The sequence below is a fragment of the Lycium ferocissimum genome, chromosome 5 (genome assembly GCF_029784015.1).
Source record: "Lycium ferocissimum isolate CSIRO_LF1 chromosome 5, AGI_CSIRO_Lferr_CH_V1, whole genome shotgun sequence".
NCBI classification, from domain to species: domain Eukaryota; kingdom Viridiplantae; phylum Streptophyta; class Magnoliopsida; order Solanales; family Solanaceae; genus Lycium; species Lycium ferocissimum.
In genome coordinates, this window is record NC_081346.1 from 17,091,728 (window position 1) to 17,113,729 (window position 22,002).

The window sequence follows — 22,002 nt, forward strand, 5'->3', positions numbered from 1 at the left end:
TTTTTCGTTTTCTTCTCTTTTCTGTGAAGTTTCGGGTCCATTATTTGAAAGGACAAATTCCAATTCTATAAATTTATGCATTCTGTGATAAGTGAGTATCAATATACCACTCCCTCCGTTTCTAAATAAATGGTGGCTTTTCATTTTGTTAGAATTTCAAGAATAAATTGATCTTATTCTTCCAAAATTACCCTTATTAACATAATTAGTAATCATTAAGTAGCATTTTTAGGAAAGAGGTAACTTAGAAAGAGATAAAATTTAATTAGAGGTAAGTTAGTAAATACTCTTCTAATTTTATACGAGTGAGCAATTTCTTAAGGGGTGTGCATAATAAATTAAAACACCACTTATTATGAAACGGAGGAAGTATTTGTTACAACTATATCATAAAGGAATTTATATCTATTTCCTCAATTAATATATGAGCAATGTCACTCTCTAAAAAGTTGTTCTCACGCCTAAAAATTCACAACCCCCCCCCCCACCCTTTTTTTTTTTTTTTTTTAAGATAAGAAGAAGAAAACTATTCAATGTGAGAAATGTGAAAAAAGGGTATTCCTCCCTTGCTTGTTAGGTAAAGTTTTCTTCACTCTCTAAAAAGTTGTTCTCACGCCTAAAAATTACCCCCCCGCCCCCCAACCCAACCCCCTTTTTTTTTTTTTTTTTTAACATAAGTAAGACGAAGAAAACTATTCAATGTGAGAAATGCGAAAAAAGGGTATTCCTCCCTTGCTTGTTAGGTGAAGTTTTCTTCTAATTAAGAAAGCAGCAATTTGTTGCTCTAATTGTGGGTATTAAAAAAAAAAAAAAATTAAAACAACAATATATGTTGTGTCTTGCTACAAGCTAAATCATTTCCATTTTGGAAAAAGAAAAGGAGAGAAGTAACCAATGTCGTATGTTGAGGGAGAATGCATTTGTCTTTTAATAAATGAAAAAAAAAAAAAAAAAAAAAATTAGTAGAAAAATGTATACTTATTAGATCATACCGTAAGAAGTTACTATTAACTTTTTTTTTGACTTAAAAAGAAGAAACGTTTTTACTCTCTGCTGGAAAACAAAAGAAGTAAATTTGAATTGAAAAACATGAGTCCAATGTTGATCCCGCATAATCCGAGACAAAACCTGCATTTTTTAGTGTGTTTGACCATTGAACCATCCTTTCTATTTAGTTGTGGGTTCCAAACTGAAAATACTTATACTTGACTATAATTTTTTCAATATAATAAAGATGAAACACTTTGCATTTCACTATGTTGCCCACCCGTATTTAAAATTGTTGTTGCCAATTTAACCAAACAACCTGACTTTTATGCATTATTAATGCACTATTCGATATTGACCAGAACAAAATTGCACCTCAATTCGTCCCATCAAATTATGTTGTGTCTTGCTATCTATGCTAGGCTATCATTTCCTTAACTGATCGGAATCAGTATCTTAAAAGGCATGGGTGTGAGGCGTAAGGTGAGGTATTTTAGTTAACATAGGCCGAGGCTTAAGCCTCTATGATTATTTAATTTGTAATATTTAATAAATTAACATATAATAAATGAAATTCAAGAAAATTATAAAATTAGTAGAAAAATGTATATACTTATATAAACATGCTAACATCTACATGAACATTATAAACTTTAAGTATTAATAAGGGATTTATTAAGCAATTTTGGCTCATATTTAGAAAAGTTCTCTTGCTTACAACGCAACTGAATGCCTAGTAGTCTAGTACATCGCGACTTACGCCTAAGCGAACACCCCTGAATGTTGGGACCTACACCTCCCTCGATACGCTTCGGTGCATTTTTAGTGTGTTTGACCCCGCAACTCGCCCCAAAAATACCTTTCAAAATACTATCAAAATTGGTTATATCACTTGCATCAATATGGCAAAAAGATCCTGGGATATGATTTTGCTTGCAAAAAGCCATTAAAAAAGTTTCCTTTCTTTCTTGTGGCTAATAAAGATGAAACACTTTGCATTTCACTATAATTGAGTTGCCTTCACCCGTATTTAAAATTAATGAATTGTCATTTGAGAGCACATTTCAAATTCAATTTTTTGTTTTTTCGAGATGAATAAACGTGCAAGATTTATAAACTTAAATAGTAACGGGCAATTTGCAGGATTGTCCTTCACTGGGGGTGGTCTTTAATTTTTGTCCCTCAAATTAGTGGTATGCAAAAAAAAAAAAATATTTTTTTAAAAAAAATATTTTCCCAATTTTTTTTAAAATATTTTTTTCTCAAAAATTTATGTATGAAATGTGTATATCTCACTCAAGGCAAAACTTAAAGACCACCAATTAGAAGGACAAAAATTTATGTGACCATGAAAACGGTATGAAAAATGTATGAAATGTGTATATCCGTTCAAGTGTTTATCTAAGTTAAAATCACGCTCAAAATTGCCTTGCGAAATTTTGCCTTGTGAATTTTTTTTTTTTTTAATTTTGTTAGATTTTTAATACAAACCCACAACAATATTATTACAACTTTGATACAACATTCAAGACTTAAAATAATTGCTCAAATTTTTGTTTATGAGGAAAAATCTTAAAAAAAGTTCTCCAAATATGTTAAGGACAATGAAATATGTATATTTCGGCAAAAAAAAAAAAAAGAATAGTAACACCAAAATCAGGTTTATGTGCGCTTCCCGTGTTTATCTTAAGTTAACTGAAATGGCTTAAAAGGGCCAATAACAAAGAAAGATTATGAACATTTTTTTGCGCGGATTGTCCTTCTTTTGGGGTGGTTTTTAATTTTTGTCCCTCAAATTGCTGGTCTTTAATTTTTGTCCTTCGCTTAAAAAGGTAATTTGAAAAAATTTTTAAGCCTTTAAGCAAAAAAAAAATTATGTGTTAAAACCTATATCTCTCTCAAGCTCGCTTAAAAAAAATAAAAATATATATTATAAACAAGGCAAGGCTTTGCAAAAAGTCTGTCTTATGCGTTAGACTTTGCCTTAAGGCATAAGTAGAAGTCTCAAATCTTATAAGGAACCATAAAGTACCTATTCGTCTTAAAGAATACGGCAAACTTTTAGCTATGCCGAAGGCAAAGTCCGAATCCTCCGAGACTTTAGTAATAAGTAAAGAAAAAATCTAGAACTAAATAAATTGACAGACTTATTTTGCAAAGTCTTACCTTGTGATTTTTATTTTATTTTTATGACTAAACTGGGAATCGAACCCAGAACCCATCAATAATATTTTAAGTGAAGGACAAAAATTAAAGATCACCTCCAACAAAGGTCAGTCGTGCAAATTGCCCATTATGAATGATAGAGTGAGCCCTTCAAGGTAATATGGGCCTCCCGCCTTTTCTGTTAAGAGTCCATTTGGATACAATTTTCCGGGAGAGATTTCCACAAATAAGACTTTGGTAACTACTATTTCAAAATGGGACAACTACATATATATTACATCTTAAGGAGAAATATTTACGAAATGTGACGATAGTTTTATATTTACAAAATATACTTTTAAAAAAAAAATTTAATTTTTTAAAAAAAATATTTTTCATTTTTTTTATTTTTTTTTACGTGACTTGAGTTGCCCCGCTCCTTGCGCTAAAGTAGCTCCATTTTTTTTTCTCAAAAATTTATGTATTGTATGAAATGTGTATATCTCACTCAAGGCTTAAAAAATTATCTCAAAATTTAGTGTATGGAAACGGTATGAAAAATGTATGAAATGTGTATATCTCGTTCAAGGCTTAAAAAATCCGCTCAAAATTGTGTGTATGAAAACGGTGAAATTTGTATCTCTCTCAAGTCTTAAAATTTCATCACATTTTCGTGTATAAAGTTCATGTTAGATTTCTGTAAAATTAATACAACTACAACAACATTATATACAACTTTGATACAACATTCAAGACTTAAAATAATTGCTCAAATTTTTGTTTATGAAATGTGTATATCTTGCTCAAGGCTTAAAAAGTTCTCAAATTTTATGTATGAAGAACATATGAAATGTGTATATCTCGATCAAGGCTTAAACATTACGCTCAAAATTTTATGCATGAGAATGGAAAGAAATGTGTATATCTCACTCAAGACTTAGAATTTCATTCACATTTTTCGTATATAAAGTTCATATTAGATTTCTGGAAAATTAATACAACTACAACAATATTTTAACAACTTTCATACAATATTCAAGGCTTAAAGTTTTCGCTCGCAATTTTGTCTATGAAAATTATATTAAAATTTCACTCACACATACACATTTCATACATTTTTCATACAACTTTCATACACAAAAATTTGAGGTAATTTTTTAAGCCTTTAAGCAAAAAAAATATATATATATATATATAAAAATATATATTTTCTGAGAAAAAAATAAAAAAATGAAAAATATATGAAAATCCGTCATGTTTCGTAATATATCGTTATGTTTTTTAAATATGAAAAACTATTGTTACGTTTCGTAAATATTTCTCCTTAATATGTATAGATACGTAGTTTTCCCTTTAAAAATTGACCTCATTAAGAAATAACTATTGGGGAGCAAAATTCTGAAGGGTCGAAAAGATTTTTTATTTGATATTGCGCAAGACTTCCTTAACAGCAAGCAACGATGATCGTCATAATTTTGGTCACAAATCTTGACGGATCACCAGAATTTCAATCACAAGTTTGCCTTAACAACAAGTGATGGTGATCACCTGAGTTTTGGAAAAAAGTTCTGACAAATCACTAGAATCTTTTCAGTATTTGTGATTGAAAATCCTGACAATCACCATAATAAGTTGATAGTTGAGACAGCGTGAAACTTAGATTTAGAAGAATAACTCTTACATATATTATTTTTAGGAACTTCAATTTCAAATCCTAATTTTGTTTCCCCCACTCAAATATTGTCCAAATGGCCCAACAAAAGGAGGGAGATGGATTATCTTAAGTTAATTGAAATGGATTGAAAGCCCCGAGTCCGGCGTCAAAATGACACGTTTTTGTAGCCTGAAGACCAAACTAGCATGCCAATGTTTTTTTATACCCAAATGGATTTTTCGTTACACGTGCAACGAAATGTGAAAAACATTAACATCTTCCGTCAAAAAAAAAAAAAAAAAAAAAAAGCATTTCGCCATCATTAAAACGAAATGGTGCTGAATCTTTACTTTATTATTTTACTACATTTTGCCTAAAGCCCAACAAAGTTGCTGAATCTTTATTTTATTATTTTTCTACACTTCTCCTAAAGCCCAACGAAATGTTATTATTTTTCTTTTTTATTTTTGCACTTCGCTGGTTCTGTTCTGTTTCCACTAGTAGGTAGGTTTTTTTTTTTTTTACATTTCGTTTATATTGTGACTTTCGTGACTTAAAAGAAAATAAAGTTGCAAATTCAAATTTAAGACGAGCATTAATTGATCACATCAAAATAATATTTTTTGTAGTTGTGACTCAATTTGCGAACTACTTTACTTTTTTTCGGTCAATATATACTGCCTATCTTTACCCATGTTATATCTTTCATCTTTCAATTTGTTATATCCTTCATCTTTCAATTTTCTTTTATTCATTTCATATCTTTCATATATCATTTTTCTCTTATCTGTTTCATATCCTTAAGCTTTTATTTTTTCTCTCATCCATTTCATAAAAGATGACAGAAACTCATGTAAAAGTGTATTTATTTTGGGGTGGTGAAGTTGTGTATGAAGCAGGTTCAGTTAGATACAGTCGAAGTCCTGAAATAGGGCAAAGGTTTCCAATTTCCCTAAAATACGATCGCATGCAACGCGTCTTAAGGAGTAAAATGTTCGTAAATGATCCTGAACTTTCGGTAGTTATCATCGGACGATGTCCAAGGTCATTTACAGCCGATGGTTTACCAATCTATGGTGAGATGCAGATTACGGATGATGAATCGTTGTCATTATTTCTTCGTAGTCATGAGATTTTTAAAAATTACATAAGCATAGCGGCGCTTGACATGTATGCTACTGTTGAACGCTCTACCCAGGTTGAAGTACCTACGACAATGAGTTCGATCTCGGAGGTACTACCTATCTCCCAAGTTTAAATATTTGTTTTTCAAGGGGTGTAGTTCAACAACAAACAATGGTAGGATTTGGTAGTCAGTCAAACGATACGACTAATTATAGTACACAGTATGATGGTGTGGCTTCAACGCACTGTCATAATTTTGATTGGAGTGGGCAGAACTGTGAGACAGGGGGACCAAGTAATGCTACTACGCATTTGCAGAATTTGGATTGTAATGTCCGACACCCTTCACATCAAGGTCCAAGTGAATTGCACAAAGGATAGGTAAATATAATCATATTTTGTTCACTTTATTCATGGATCTTATAATTGTTTTTGACTTGTAAAGTCTATGATTTTTTCTTATTATTTTGAAGATAACATAGGCATAACGATTTTTAATAATATAATAAATGAGTCGGGTAGATAGTCCACTCCATATTAATGACGATTACGATGAAGACGTCCCCCCCCCCGAATCACAAAATTGGAATTCCGAGCTAAAGTTATAAAATCATGTTAGTTTGGTGTGAATAAATTTTTTAATAATATATTATTTTTTGAATTTTGTGATTTTAATTGGTGTCATTGGAAGTTGATATTTTTCCTTGTATAGGTATGTTATTTCACAACAAGAAGCAAATGAAAGGTGCGGTGAAACTCTACAATATAACCCACAAAAAAGAATTTAATATGGATCCATTTTTAAGATTTGCAAGCGGAAGTTAGGTTGTAGTTGGATGTCGGTTGATGGGAAGTGATATGTGATCAAAAGTGGTTGAGCCACACAAATGTGAGACGTATCCTTTCAATTTGTATAGCAACATGATTGCTACTTCGTTGATACCATCTATTATGATCCGGGATTAAGTCCGATTCGGAAGTTATAAAAGGATCCACAAGTATACTCCATAGAAAAGCACAAAAAGGCGTAAGAAAGCTTTTGAGATGGTGTTAATTCGAAGGTTCTTTTAGGACGTCCATTTTTTCGAAGATTTTAAAATGGTTAGTACCAAAGGTAATCGAGATTTGGGGCCCTTTGATTTGCTCAAAAAGAGAAATTTTACTAAACTAGTTCTGAACCTAAATTACCACCAATTGCAAAAACTTCCACTTACTAAAAAATTCTAGTACAAAAAGAGTCACACTGCTCATGAAAATGTTAACTACAAGCAATTATATTATTTATGAATGACCACAAATTTGTAATTACATTGGCAACAAAGCACTAAATTCAAAGTTTATTAAAGTAATTGCATCAAGGACCTTAAAAAAGTTAACTCCATTTTAAAATATCGTGCCACCAAATAAAGCTTGTTATCTTTCGAAACTTAAAATGATTTACAACATACGGTGGTTAATTAAAGTAAAAAGAGGTTCAATTATTTATGGTGAATTAGGACACCTAAAGTTCATTAAAGTAATTGTCTTAAAGTTACTCCATTTTAAAGTCTACGAAACTTAAAGATTCTAGGTAAGGGTTCATTAATCAATGATTAACCCTTTAAGATTCATTAACAATGGTTAACCGACCGAACTTAGAGTTAGATTAAAAAAGCTAAGTGGGTAACTAAGTTCACTTTGGAAAAAAAGAAATAATTTGTACTCCTTAGATTGATTGAAGTAACAATACTTCAACAAAATGACTCCTGCTTAAGAGTTGAAAAATGGAAAAAGCTAATACATTTTTGTATAAGAAAGTAGTTAACGTTAAAAGAGGACCAAGGCCAAAACGTTGTTTTAGATTAAAGATGGGTCTACTATCATCTTTGTTATTTTGAAATAAATGTTATTCTCGAGTTGAAGGCCAAAGTTGATAGAGTAAACCTATTGGCTTTCTAAATTAAACAAGTTACTAAAAGCCAAAAACCATTTGGCTCAATTCATTTAAAACAGATGACGTTTTGAGTAGAAAAAGCAATTAAGATTTAGAGGAGAAATCACATTCTTGACTAAAGGCAACACATAACTGATCAAATAAGTGTTAATTAAAAGAAAGACTCTACATGATTAAGCAAAGTAAAGCTATTAGCAACTAACTACCAAACACAAATAAAATTGCAATCACACCAGGAAATAAGCAACATTTGGGAATAAAATGAGTCGAATCAAAGGCCTAGTTGGCTCCTGCAGAAGGACAAAGTGTTTTAGCGATTCGCCGTTTGGCTCGCCACTCTCTTCGGTTTCAGTTTGACTATGTTTCGAGGGAGCGAGAGACACAAACGAAGATGTAGATGCAGGTTCCTGATTTAGCGACATCACGGGGTCTTGTATTAAGACTCCTTGCGATATCGGCGTCGTTGAGTCTCAAGTGAAACTTTTCGGCTCCGGTATTCATGCAACCAAAGAAAAATAAAACGGCAAACGATTAGAAGGAGGTCATATACCTTTCAAACGTTCATAACAGAAATAAAGAAAGTAAAAAGCACACTGTTATTTAATTTTAAAAATCTCTAAACAACACAAACATTCATACTCATAGTAGATCTTATATGAACTCAAAACAAATTTAATACTCCCATTAAGACACATACAGGGGTAGTAGTAAACAAAGAAGGCTTCTTTTAGATGATACATATAGGCATGATAGCTGAAACATTTAAACTTCATTTCGTCGAATCTAATTCCTAACTCAAAACAGGGAGCAATTATTGAAATGGTGCTTTAAGTAATATACTAAATATCATCGAAACTATTTAAAGATAGTGACTCATGTAAACATGATAACTGTAACAAGTAGAGATGTAAATCTAGTATCATTATCGGAGAGCATTGGCGAAACATTTCTCCACATACATCGCAAAATCGGACTTTGACTTAAGATATAAAATTCTGAAACGTGCTCTCTTAACAAACTGATATATCAAAAGATGGTTTAACAAAAGTAACATCAAGAACAAAAGACCTACGTAACATCTATGTTTATGACATCTAAATCAAAACAAAAAGAAACTAATAACATTTTCACAGTACACACTAAACACGAACATGTTTCAAATTCCGAAATAAAAATGATAAGAGGAACCACTGACCTTTTGTTGGTGCAGTGAACTAGGACGTCGGGGTCTCAAATCTACTCTCTCGTTATGAACAGATCCGAACCTCGACACAAAATGAGTTTGACAATCTCTATTGCGGCTAAAGTCCGCCGAAACAGAATGGAAATTAAACAAATCTAAGATTTAGAGTAGTAGTGAAAGATAAAAATGTTGAGTGTGGTCAAGTTTCCAGGTGGTTCAAAAACGTCCCCTTTTGCTGAAGATGTAAGGTAGCATTTATAGGAGACAAAGGTTAGAGTTTGGATATTTGAGTTTCAAATTGGAAAATGTCAAAAACGGGTTTAAACAAAGTTGGTAAGGCTTTTTGTTGGGTCCAAAGTTCAGAGGGCGAAAAAAGAAGAATTTTGCACTAGAGAAGAAAGAAATAGCCGTTTGAGGGTGAGTAGAGGGGTGTCACGGGTTGGGATTCAATCTCTGCTTTTCGATTTTCTTGTGTAGAAAAATCAGATTTTCAAAATGTTTGTTGGCCTCTTATGTTGACTATGTTCGAGACTTGCATGGAAACGGAATGGTCAAGCCCCTGCCATGGCTGTGAAAGCTGATTTTTACTTGAAAGAGGAAAAAGATGAGAGAGGGGTTGTTTTGGAGAGGGGTGCGGCTGCTCCTTGTTTTTTTAGGGTTAAGGAATGTGTTAAAAGAATTATGGGTTGGGTTGAGTGTAAGATGGGCTGCTGATGAGAATGACTTGTTTGGGCCGCGATTTGGGTGTTATTTGGGCTGGTCGTTTAGGACCATCTGATTGGATTTAATCCTTCCTCCTTATACTTCTTTAGCTTCTAACTTAACAACTAGTACAATATATATTATGTGATGACAATTAGTAATTAATATGTAGAAAATAAAAGTAATTAATATGTAGAAAATAAAGTACTAATATTACAAACTTACCGTTAATGATTTAGCATATGATGTATCAACTTATAGCTAATAACGTAATGTCAATCAATTAAAAAAAAAGGTGTAATGTAATAGTAGTAACATTGATAAAAAATGTAGATTTAAGTTAGTATTTCTAAAAATGGTGACAATGAATAGTAAAGAATAACGATAATAATCATAATGGTAATTATTAGTTTAGAAGCTTGAGAAAGTGAATTGAAGGAAAGAAGGGTCAACACAGGTACAACCTGACCCTCTGTTGCACCATAATCTCGTCGATATCGTCATCAATATCATCCAAGGTTTACACATGCTTAGATAATGCTTTTATTTTCAACAAGCTATTACCTTTAATTGATGCTTCTTCGGGCACCCAACCAGTAAGCTCGAACATCAACGCCCGCCACCTTGATTTGCTTTTTTGTCTAACACCAGCCTACACCAATGGATCACCATCTACGGGAATGCCATATAAGTCCTTGACATCCTGCAATGTGATGGTACATTCTCCAGTGCGCATATGAAAAGTATGCGTCTCTAGACGCCATATCACAATAAGTGCAGTGATGATTATCCAGTTAACTTCCCATCCCACACAGCCTGGGATCGATGTTGCTGCTGGAGTATTAACACATCATACACTTTTGGACCGGGAAGTACAATCACTGTGGGATGATCCATACCTATAACATTGTGCACTTAGTTGATTTTTTTTTAGTTAGTTGATTCTAACAATACTAAATAAAAAAGGACAGTTCCCTTCATCAAATAAAAAAAAGTAGCTTAAGTGTATTAGGATTTGAAAAGAAAGAAGAAGATAGACTCTTTATTTTTTTTTATAGACGGGAGCACGAACAAGGTAGTTTAAGTGTCCGATTGGGTTATTCTACCATGGTTCATAATAATATTTGCATGGAAGTTTTCTCTATTCAAAATTTTCAAGCTGCTTAAAGTATTGTACTTGGCTTCAAGTTGATGTAGTTTATTTTGCATGTAACTCAAGATCAACAGTTGCGAATCTCAACTACGAAGACAATGGATGGCCACTGGTAAGCATTTCAATACCAGCATCAAGTCATGGCATTAACAACATTAATGATGACAATTTTCAAATAAAATACCTTCACCATAAATAAACAAAAGAAAGATCCACATAATACATTACTCCCTAGGAGCAATTTAGAGTTCTAGAAATGTAGTCACATAACGCAAATGGAAGTAACCAACAGAGACCATTCGGGTAAATTCAGGCACTTAGTAGGAGAAACATAAGTGCAAAAATAAAAAAATAAAAATGATAACATTTCGCTTAAATAAAAATAATAAAATAAAGATTCAGCAGCATTTCATTGGGCTTTAGGCGAAATTTAGTAAAATAATAAAATAAAGATTCAGCAACATTTCATTATAATGATGGCGAAATGCCTTTTTTATTTTTACAGAAGACGTTAATGTTTTTCACATTTCGTTGCACGTGTAACGAAAAATCTATTTGGGTATTAAAAAAAATTAGCATGCTATTTTGGTCTTTAGGCTACAAAAACGTGTCATTTTGGTGCCGGACTCTGAAAGCCCCAATAATAATGACAGAAGGAGTAGAATGAGGGGCAATTCGCAGTAATGCCCTTATTTTGGGGTGGTCTTTAATTGTGCCTATTAAATTGGTGGTCTTTAATATTTTCCCTTCGCCTAATACCATGAGGTATGGGGTTCGAACCCCGGCTCAGTTAAAAAAAAAATTACAAGGCAGAGTCTAGCAAGTTAGGCTTATTCGGGCCAAAGTTAGGCCTCAGGCAGAGCTTTGCATGTAAAACTTTGCCTTGCGAATCCTAACTTATGCCTTGCGATTTTTTTTTTTTTAATTTTTTTACTGAGCGAGGGTTCGAATCCGGAACTGCAAGAAAACAAGAAAGAAAACTTAAAGACCATCAATTTAAGGGGGACCAGTGCTTTTGAAGGGCAATCCGCACAAAAAATGTAGAATGAGCGCTACAAGGTAATATGGGCCTCCGCCTTTCCAATCAGGAGCCCATTTCGTATGCATTGGGATGCAATTCTACATCTTGTTTTTGCGCAGATTGTCCTTCATTTTGGATGGTCTTTAATTTTTGGCCTTCAAATTGGTGGTCTTTAAGTTTTGGCCTTCGTCTAATACCCCGAAGTTGTGGGTTTGAACTCCAGCTCAGTAAAAAAAAAAAAAAAAAATGACCATACAAATTCTGCCTTAAGGACCACCCCAGCGAAGAGCAATCCTGCAAATTGCCCATTCTACATTAACTTGTTTTGCTTCTGAAGTTTAGGAGCCGTTTGGCCATGGAAAGTATTCACTTTTTCCCGGAATTGTTTTTCACTTTTTTTTGAAAATTTGTGTTTGACCATGAAGCAAATCACTTTCTAGTTTTTCAAATCCAACTTGAAGGTTTTTGAAATTTGAAAAAACAACCAAAGCCTTGTTTTTACTATTTTCACTTTCTGTTTTTGACCCTTGCTTTTGTTTTTCCCTTTTCAAATTTTACCCTAAATTTTTTATTTTTATAAATTTAACCCCGTTTATTCTAGTATTGATAGTGTTTACAACTATTTGTTTTAGTTATTGTTGGGTTTTGTATGGGGTACATGTGCACGGTGTGGTCGTGTGGATAGTTTGCATGACAGTGTCACTCTTTCTAGCTTCACGTATGCAACAAATGTGCTCAAACTTTATGAATGGTGATACATTAGTGGAAATTTATGACATCCGTTGATTAAAGAATTTAGTTTCTTCCTGCCAAAATTTATTCACACCGGGTGTTTACACCCAACAAGTAAATAAATGACACTTGTCATATTATTTAAATATAAATATTAATATTTACCATAGTTAACCAAGTATTTTACAAATGATCTTAATTAATAATATAAAATTTTATCACGCTATTTCGGTTATCTTCTAAACAATAAGTAGATTGATTGTAAGTTTTTACTAGTCCCTATTCCTCAAAGGGTTTGGTTCCTTTTTTTTTTTTTTTCCTTTAATTGAGAGAGAGGTGCGGAGGTTGATGGGTTAGGGGAGAGATTGTGATATGTGAATTTGAAGTTTCATTATGCTGAAAATTGTTTTCGCTAATGTATCGGTTGTTTTGATGTAGTTTCGATTCAACCAACTGGTTATGTTTATGAATTGTTTTGGGTGGTTTTGCTAGTTTTTAAAAATTAGGGTATAAATCATATTTCATGTTTTTTAGAAAAAGTACATCCAAACAGCCAAATATTATTTGCAAAAACTATAACCAAACACAACTCCAACTTCAAAAATTCCAAATAAAGTAATTTTTTTTTAGTTTCTCTGGCCAAACGCCTACTTAATTTAAGTATTAAACATATTTATAAACTATATAAACATAATATCTATAAAATAATCATGTAAACAAAAATGAAGACTTCGCGTGATGAACTTAGAAAATCACCAGTAACTTTAAGTTAGCTAATTATTCCCAAAATATATAGAAAAATCTTGTAGACTAAATATGAGAGTCAAACTCAAAATACTGACTTATTAGGTGGGAGAGTTCTTATATCTATTAACTTGGTATAAATATTCTTTGATCTGCAAATCAGAAAAGATAAAAGTAAACACCGATGATCGTGTCAAGGTGCAAACTGGAGATATTACTTTTAGAGAAATATTCAAAAATGATTGAGGAAAGTGAATGTTCAGATACTTTGGTAGGTTGAAAACTACACCCTCATTAAAGAACTATGGAGCATCACAAAAGGGTTAAAATTAGCAAAAGAATTGGAAAATAAAGATTTAAAAGTTGAAACAAACTACTTACTTACCGTCAAACTTATCACTGAGGAGGATACACACTCCATTTGAGTGCTATTGTTGAAGATTGCAAATATTTGTAGAAGCTATCAAGATCACCATGAAACATATCTATATGTAGGGCAATTAATGTACTGACTTTCTGGCAAATAAAGGGCACAAGGAGGAAGAAGATTTACTAAACTTGGAAAGAGGCGATCAAGGATATTAATTTTGCTCCTTACAGATTAAGTCACGTAACTTATGAATGAGTTTAAACATTTTTAGTTCTTTCCAATGTAACAAAAACTGGTTCACAATAAAAATATTAAGATAATGAAGTATTAAGTTATGACTACCCTTAAAATGCAACTCGTAAACAAAAAAAGTCATGTTTCTAAAATATTTGACCGTGGATTATGTCTCAATTTGTCTCAATTAGTGGGAGTGAATTATAAAACATAGAAACTAGAAAGGAACAGAGATGCTAATCAATCATGCAGACCACTCAAGACATTATTTTCGTCAATTAATTAATATCAATTTTACTGATCGATTTCCCCCCACAAAATATAATAAAATACAACAAAAAAAATCAATAAATAAAATAAACAAGATCTGTATAGTATCACTTTATTCTAGTTAAACAGTAACATATCATAAACGACCATTTTCTCATAATTAGTGAGAAAATATACACCAAACTAACTTAACTTACCATAATTAAAAATTTAATATAATGAAAATATATATTAATTAATCATGATTAAATCGTAAAAATATATATACAAATACATAATATGCATCTATTCCTTTGATGTAAACGCCATACATATATAAGTTTTTATCGGATTTAACCCTCCAAAAATTCTTCATTAATACTAGTCCGGTTGAGATTCTTTAGAAAGAAACAAAGGCCCAAAGCCGCCATTAATCTGAAACCCTACATAAACCCTGAACCTCTCTCCCATCTCTCAAGTAAACTTAGGACCAAACAGACAATTCATGGCTTCTTCCTTCTTTTCTTCTCCTTCAAGCCACACTCACTGAAACAAAAATCCCTAATATTCTCAGTCTCATAGCAAAAAAAAAAAAAAAAAAAAAAAAAAAAATATTGAAAAAAATGGGGAAAACGTATGCAGCAGGGCTATTTGCAGCCCTAGCTTCTGCCAAATTCGGTACAGAAACTGCATATGCCGATGGTAGTTTCAATTTCTCTCCTTTTTCCACTTCTTCGACTAATAAGGTAGCAAGTGCTCCTGTTGATGTTCCTCAGCCACCTCAGCCATCAGCTGAAGCTCCTGAAAAACCCAAGGTTCGAAATGATAATCCGAGGACTACTTCTGCTGGTTTTGATCCTGAGGCACTCGAAAGAGGCGCTAAGGCATTGAGAGAGATTGATAAATCCAAAAGTGCCAAACAGGTTTGTAATTTCAGTTAATTTTAGTTCCAGAAGTGCCAAACAGGTTTGGAATCTGAGTTAAATTTCTAGCTTTAGTCTTAACAAGGCAGTTGTAATGTATGTGTATCCCAATTTGTTTGGGGAATCAATTAGTTGGAAAATGTTTTTACTGTCAAAATTTGTGACTTGTCTATTGTTGTGTAGTTTAAATTTAATTTTAGAAAATTAAGGAACTGCTGAGGAGGTCACACTGAAAAGAAGGGCTCGTTTGGCCATGAAAATTGTGAAATTTGAAACATTAGCTTTTGTTTTCAAAGTGATTCTTTTTAAACTTTTGTGAGTGATTTGGATTGAAAAAAGTGAAAACTCCATGTATCCCACTGCCTTCTCCCTTTATTCTTAAGAAGGCAATTATAATGTACAACTCCATGTATCCCAATTTGTTTGGCGCTGTTACTATTTGGGGTATCTCTTTTACCCTTCTTTGAAAAAAAAGACATTCTTTGGAATTTTGCTGTTTTTTCTCATGAGAGGTTTCATGGTTGGTTGAGAAGTATTTTGTGGTATGCTATTAAAGGTTTTGTCTTTTAACTTTCCTTTCCCAAAATTCTGGTGTTAAACTTAGGTTGTGGAAGATATTAAATCTGAGTTGTTTGTTGTAGGTATTTGATGTGATTAAAAAGCAAGAAGAGACAAGGCAAGCGGAGTTAACTGCAAAAATGCAAGAGTTTAAAGCACTGCAAGCTCAAGCTGAGACGGTAAGATTAATTTTCTATCGACTGTTTATGTGATCAACTCATTAAGAAGAAAGTTCCTTTTTTGTTTTTGTTTTGTTGGTGATAATGGAAGTTTCCCTTTATTAAGAAAAAAGTTCCTTTCTTTTGATGAACTTTCTCTTCATCAAAAGAAAATTTCCCTTTTAATGAAGCCGTAATCAGAAGTATGAGCTGACTAATGATTGTTGTAGTTTGCCCTATTATTTCTTTTCATAATTTCATGATTTGTTTTTGGTTTTGATCTCCATTGTTTTATGAGGATATTCCCCGTGTGATGTCTCTTTTTTGTTTTTGTTTTTTATGCTCTAAATCTTTATGTAGGGTGAGTTTAATAGATGTAATTTAGCATTACTGGTTGGTATTAAGGTGGACTGGAAATTTCATTGGCTGCAGGGAAATGATTATGTAATGCCATGTGCAAGCTAAACCAAGTGCAAATGACCCAATTCTTTTTTCTTAATAATTTGTATTAGGGAAGTTTCTGAAGACAATTAAGCCATGCACTCCAGCTATGCCGTTCTAACTGCATCTGGAAATAGATCTAGAGTGTGGCCTGCTGAATAGGTTGTTGTTTAAACCAAATCGGGGAATTTGTACTTTGGTTTTCCTATTTAAATTTTCACAATTTGTGCACTTGGGCATCCACCAAGTTTTGAACCATATGCTACTGGTCCTTGGGGAGTTCTCAGTTAAAAAATAATCATTTGTTTACTTATCAAAAAAAAATAAAAAAATAAAATTATTATTTGTTCACTAAACAATCAAAAAAATTATTTGTTGTTGGTTCACTAGTCTAATCAGTGCCGCGCATTTCACTTTTCTTGTTTGTAAGTATCAAAATATGAACTCTACTACATATGTACCAATGAGGGAAAAAGATATGATTAACTTTCTTTCTTTCAACAGGAAAGACAAAGGGTTGTATACGATGAACAGAAAAAACTGGCTCAGCAACAGGCACAAATCAAGTCGCAGATGGCTCGATATGAAGATGAATTAGCAAGGAAAAGGATGCAGGCATGAAACATTTAGCATAATGTCATGGTTAAATTGTATTGTGCTAACTGATAAAGCTGACTTCTGCTTGCATTTGCAGGCAGAAAATGAGCATCATAGAGCTAGAAATCAGGAGTTGGTAAAAATGCAAGAGGAATCTGCTATGAGACAAGAGGCAGCTAGACGGGCAACAGAAGAACAAATCCAGGCGCAGCGCCGGCAGACAGAGAGAGAAAAGGCAGAAATAGAACGTGAAACCATAAGAGTGAGAGCTATGGCAGAAGCCGAGGGGAGAGCACATGAAGCAAAGCTGGCTGAGGATGTTAACAGAAGAATACTAGTAGACCGTGCAAATGCTGAACGGGAGAAATGGGTTGCCGCGATTAACACAACTTTTGATCACATTGGAGGTTCTTCTCTAACGACCATCTTAAAGCTTGCCTTATATGGGTATCCATGTGTAGAGTTATGGAGCATATCACTATATTTTGTTCGAGTTATTAGTATTGACTTGCTAAATACTTCTCTTGCTTTGGTGTTGAACTTTTTTCTTCTGAATCTGCCTTTCATGCCAATGGGCTATGCTTGTAATTTTTGCAGAAGAGACCATACAATTCTTCTGTTTCTTCCGAAACAGAATCAGGAAGAGATTTGAATTTATATTTGTTTTAAGTATTGTGGAGTAATATTTGTTTGCTGGCGTCAGAAACAATTAATGAGTTTGTAATTCAGACATTTTCTATGCCCATTTTCCTTTTAATCTTTGTCAATGAGTGTAGCAGTTTTTTTTTTTTTTTAAAAATACACCATACACATTTTCTGAACTCCTTACATATTTTAAATGCTTCATTCTTCTGATTCCTGGCACGCCTGTAGTGACTACAATTAGTGCTGATACTTGAGTCGGGGATTAGAACTTTGCAAAAGATAAATTGCAGTATGAAACATTTTTCTCTTTAAAAGGCAATCAAGAATTACACATCTATACCATATGCACATATGTAGCTAGGCTTGCATTTCTATATGATCTTTCTGATGTGAAGATATTAATTTATGCAGGTGGTTTGCGTGCAATACTAACGGATCAAAATAAGCTTGTTGTGGCTGTTGGTGGCGTGACAGCTCTTGCAGCTGGAATATACACAACAAGGTATGAAATATATTCTCAAAATAACAATGTAAAGTTGTTGGCATGTGCAATTCTTTTGCAAGTCATCCTAACTATTGTGATGTGCATTTTCTTATGTACATTACTTGCGGGATCTAGGCATTTTCTTTTCCTCTCAGAGACCCCATGAACAGACATCAGATACTTTGAGCACGCCTTTTTGTTTATTCTAAAGTTTCTAAGTTGGAAATATATTTTGAAGGAGCTTTTCTTATGGGTGGCTGGAGGAAAGAGTGGTGATGTTTTAATCAACTTGATCAGTCATTTACTTTTCCAGTGGGATTGACATTTCCTCTGGCTGTTTGAACCTGTTACGGTTATTGGCCTAATTCTTCTAGTTTGAGCATCATTATTGTTCAACCTACCTTGTGGCGGTAAAATGAAGATTCATTAGCAACTAGAATCCTACTGTAATAGGATGCACACTTTTTAACATTTATATCATTTTAGCCATGCTGGATTCATATGATAATTAGCTACTGGTATAATTATCAATAATCTACTTGTCTATCTAAAATGGATAATACCAATGTAGAAGTTGGTTGATTTGGAATAGGCGTTGGGTAAACTATTAAAGTTTTGGTTACCGTCTTCGATTTTGTGGTTTTCCTTGAAGATACTTCACCAGCACTAATCTGTTTTCCCTCAGTGTATCTAATATGGTTGATGCAAGTTTGCTATCTGGATGGCAGGGAAGGTGCAAGAGTTGTTTGGAGTTATGTGGACAGAATATTGGGACAGCCATCATTGATCAGAGAGTCATCTAGGGGTAAATATCCCTGGTCAGGCTTCTTCTCGCGAGCCATGAGCACTCTTAAAGGTGCTAACGGAGGTTCTGCAACCAAATCTGAGAAAGGGTTCGGTGATGTTATTCTACATCCATCTCTTGAAAAAAGGATTCAGCAGTTAGCCAACGCAACAGCTAATACCAAATCTCATCAAGCTCCATTTCGCAACATGCTTTTTTATGGCCCTCCAGGGACAGGGAAGACAATGGTTGCTAGAGAGCTTGCTCGCAGATCTGTAAGATCTTTCTCCCATATTTGTTCCCTTTTCAGCTAATGAGTAGTGATCTTAACATATTTACTTATATGGTGTGTGTTTTCCATTCAAACTTCTGAAGTATTTCGTATGGGTTAGGAAGCCCGTTGATACAATTTATAGTAAATCGTTGAGTTTCCATAGAGCAGGCATATGTCTACCATCTCATAAAGTTTACACAAAGCCACTGATCAAAAAATAAAAATAAAAAAAAACAAAAAAGTTGATACGGAGTCTCACAATTCTTAAATTAAAGACACTCTCAAGAGTGTGATGATGATTAGTGACTTCCTTCATGAAATATCTATAAATTGGTACTTCTGATTTTGTTTGGTGGTCAATAATATGTTTGAATCTGGTGTCAGGGACTTGACTATGCATTGATGACGGGTGGTGATGTTGCGCCGTTGGGTTCACAGGCTGTTACCAAAATACATCAGTTATTTGACTGGTCCAAAAAATCCAAAAAGGGTTTATTACTTTTTATTGACGAAGCAGATGCATTTTTGTGCGAGTAAGTGACTTTTCCCTAACATTGTTCCCTCCGGCTAATCTGGATCTTTAATAAAATATCTGGATCGGTTTATACTATTTAATTGGGTTGCTGTACACAGAGGTCTACTTCCTTCAATGAAGTAATTAGTATAACCTTGTTCGCGGGATCTCTGGAGTCTTTTGGTACTTTAAGATATACTGGAAGAATTTGTTTTAAATACTAGGAGTGCAAGGCACTCAAAAAAAATCAGGGAGACATTGGCAGGCCTCAATGGTGATTTCATTACCGAGACCTTGCTCTCCTTTGAGAGAAAACTTGCTGAAGTTAGTCTACTGCTGATGAAATTATTGCTTCTAGGGAAATGACTATATAAAGCAGATATTCTGCTGAAAATCCAATTGGATGTTTTTTCCTGAAGTCATGAAGTAACACATAGAACCGAACTTATGCCATTCAGGTAAGCTAGACAGGACAGACTTGCTTTTGCATGATGGCAGAGCCATAGATGATCTTGGTGACCCACATATGAAACTTTCCCTTCCCTGCCTGCAACTCTTTCTAAGAACTAGTTAGAGAATAGGTAAAATAAAATTCTGACCTCGTAAATGTCTTAGGTTATGCCACATTGCTCCCCATTAACCTGTTATATCATCTCCATTTTCTGATATCAAGGAAATTGTGAATATAATTGAAATAATCGAATGATTCTATCCGAGGTATATTTATATGGCTTGTCAGATTTGCACTTTATCATGTTTAGATGTTTGGCACTTAGAATCCGATTGTACAGCTGTTTGATCTATGAGTTTGTATCATTTCGTGTCAATTTCAGGAGAAATAAAACCTACATGAGTGAAGCTCAGAGGAGTGCCCTCAATGCACTCCTTTTCCGGACTGGTGATCAGTCAAAAGATATAGTCCTTGCCTTAGCTACAAATCGGCCCGGTGATCTTGATTCAGCTGTTGCGGACCGTATTGATGAAGTCATCGAGTTCCCTTTGCCGGGTGAAGATGAGCGCTTCAAGCTGATCAAACTGTATCTTGAGAAATATATAGCTCAAGCTGGGGAAAGGAAACCTGGCTTGTTTTCAAACTTATTCAAGAAACAGCAGCAGAAAATAGAGATAAAAGGTTTGACTGATGATATTCTGAGAGAAGCTGCAGCCAGAACGGAGGGATTTTCAGGCAGAGAGGTCGCGAAAATGATGGCTAGTGTTCAAGCTGCTGTATATGGGAGTGAGGACTGTGTATTAGATGGTAACTTGTTTCGTGAAGTGGTAGATTACAAAGTTGCAGAACATCAGCAGAGGAGGAAACTAGCTGCAGCTGAGGGTGACAAGTGAAGTGGTTTTTAAAGTTGGGAGACTTTTGCCAAAGAGTTGATCAACGGCGCCTTCTGAGAAAATTATTGCTGACAAATTCTTTTCAATGAATGGTTTATTCATTCTTTTCCCAATTATTTGGGAAATTTTGGCTTCGTACGAGTTAACAGTTTCATTGTATGATTACTCATAGCCTAGGCATGCTCTGTTTTATCACGTTTTTACTGGCCACTTGTGTATTCAGCGCATGGAAATAAAAGTGTGAAGGCTTAGAATTATCACCAAAAAAAATAAAAATAGAAGTTGTCTTTTCCACTATGCTAATATCTAGACAAGGTGTAAAATATGAAGAGATATGAATCAAATATAATGTTATGACTTCAAAAAGGAAATATGATATGTAGCTTTCAAGTAGTCGATGAATCCAGAGACATTTTCATAGCTCCTCAGTAAATTAAAATATTGCGAGTTGTTTGCTGCTTTATCAACTTGTTGGAAGCACACAAAGCTAAAGTATAAGCCTGTAAGATTAACATTTCCGATTTATATGAAACTCGTTCTCAATTCAGACATTCGGTGATGAAAAGAGTTGTCTTTCAATAGCAGCCATTCGTTGTATCCATTGAATAGAATTATTTGCAGGTTGTTACCTTGACATTTGAGTATTAAATAAGCAAATTCCGTAGTATATGAACACAGAGGACGACATTTAGGGTTGAAAAAAAAAAAACACAAGATTTCAAAAGAAAAATATTGTGATATGAAGATGGTACCCTTGGATTGCCATATTCTCAACCTTCTGACTTGTGATAATGGAAGTGCTATTGAGGAAGCAAGAGTTAATGAATTTTGAGTTTTTGCAAGACATGTTTATACAAAAAATGTCGGCGTAAGCCTCACGAAACAAAAACAAGCGTTTTCCCCTCTGCCCCAAGACATTTATCGAGAGTCTTGCCTAAGGGCGAGTTCTAATTGTGCATTTTTAAGCATTATATCTAGAGCGCATTATATCTAGAGCAATAGTCGTGAATTATAATATACGTCATGCTAAAAACCTTTGGCAGCTAAC

At 33.7% G+C, this 22,002-nt stretch overlaps 1 protein-coding gene across 1 annotated transcript; it reads left to right on the forward strand.

The window, feature by feature from the left end:
* The first annotated feature begins 14,635 nt into the window (after positions 1-14,635).
* On the forward strand, positions 14,636-21,251 carry LOC132056265 (uncharacterized). Its single transcript, XM_059448381.1, has 8 exons — positions 14,636-15,155; positions 15,797-15,892; positions 16,817-16,927; positions 17,007-17,316; positions 17,966-18,056; positions 18,767-19,097; positions 19,481-19,629; positions 20,444-21,251. The coding sequence occupies exons 1-8, from the start codon at positions 14,856-14,858 to the stop codon at positions 20,952-20,954; spliced, it is 1,899 nt and encodes a 632-aa protein (XP_059304364.1). The 5' UTR covers positions 14,636-14,855; the 3' UTR covers positions 20,955-21,251.
* The last annotated feature ends 751 nt before the right edge of the window (positions 21,252-22,002 follow it).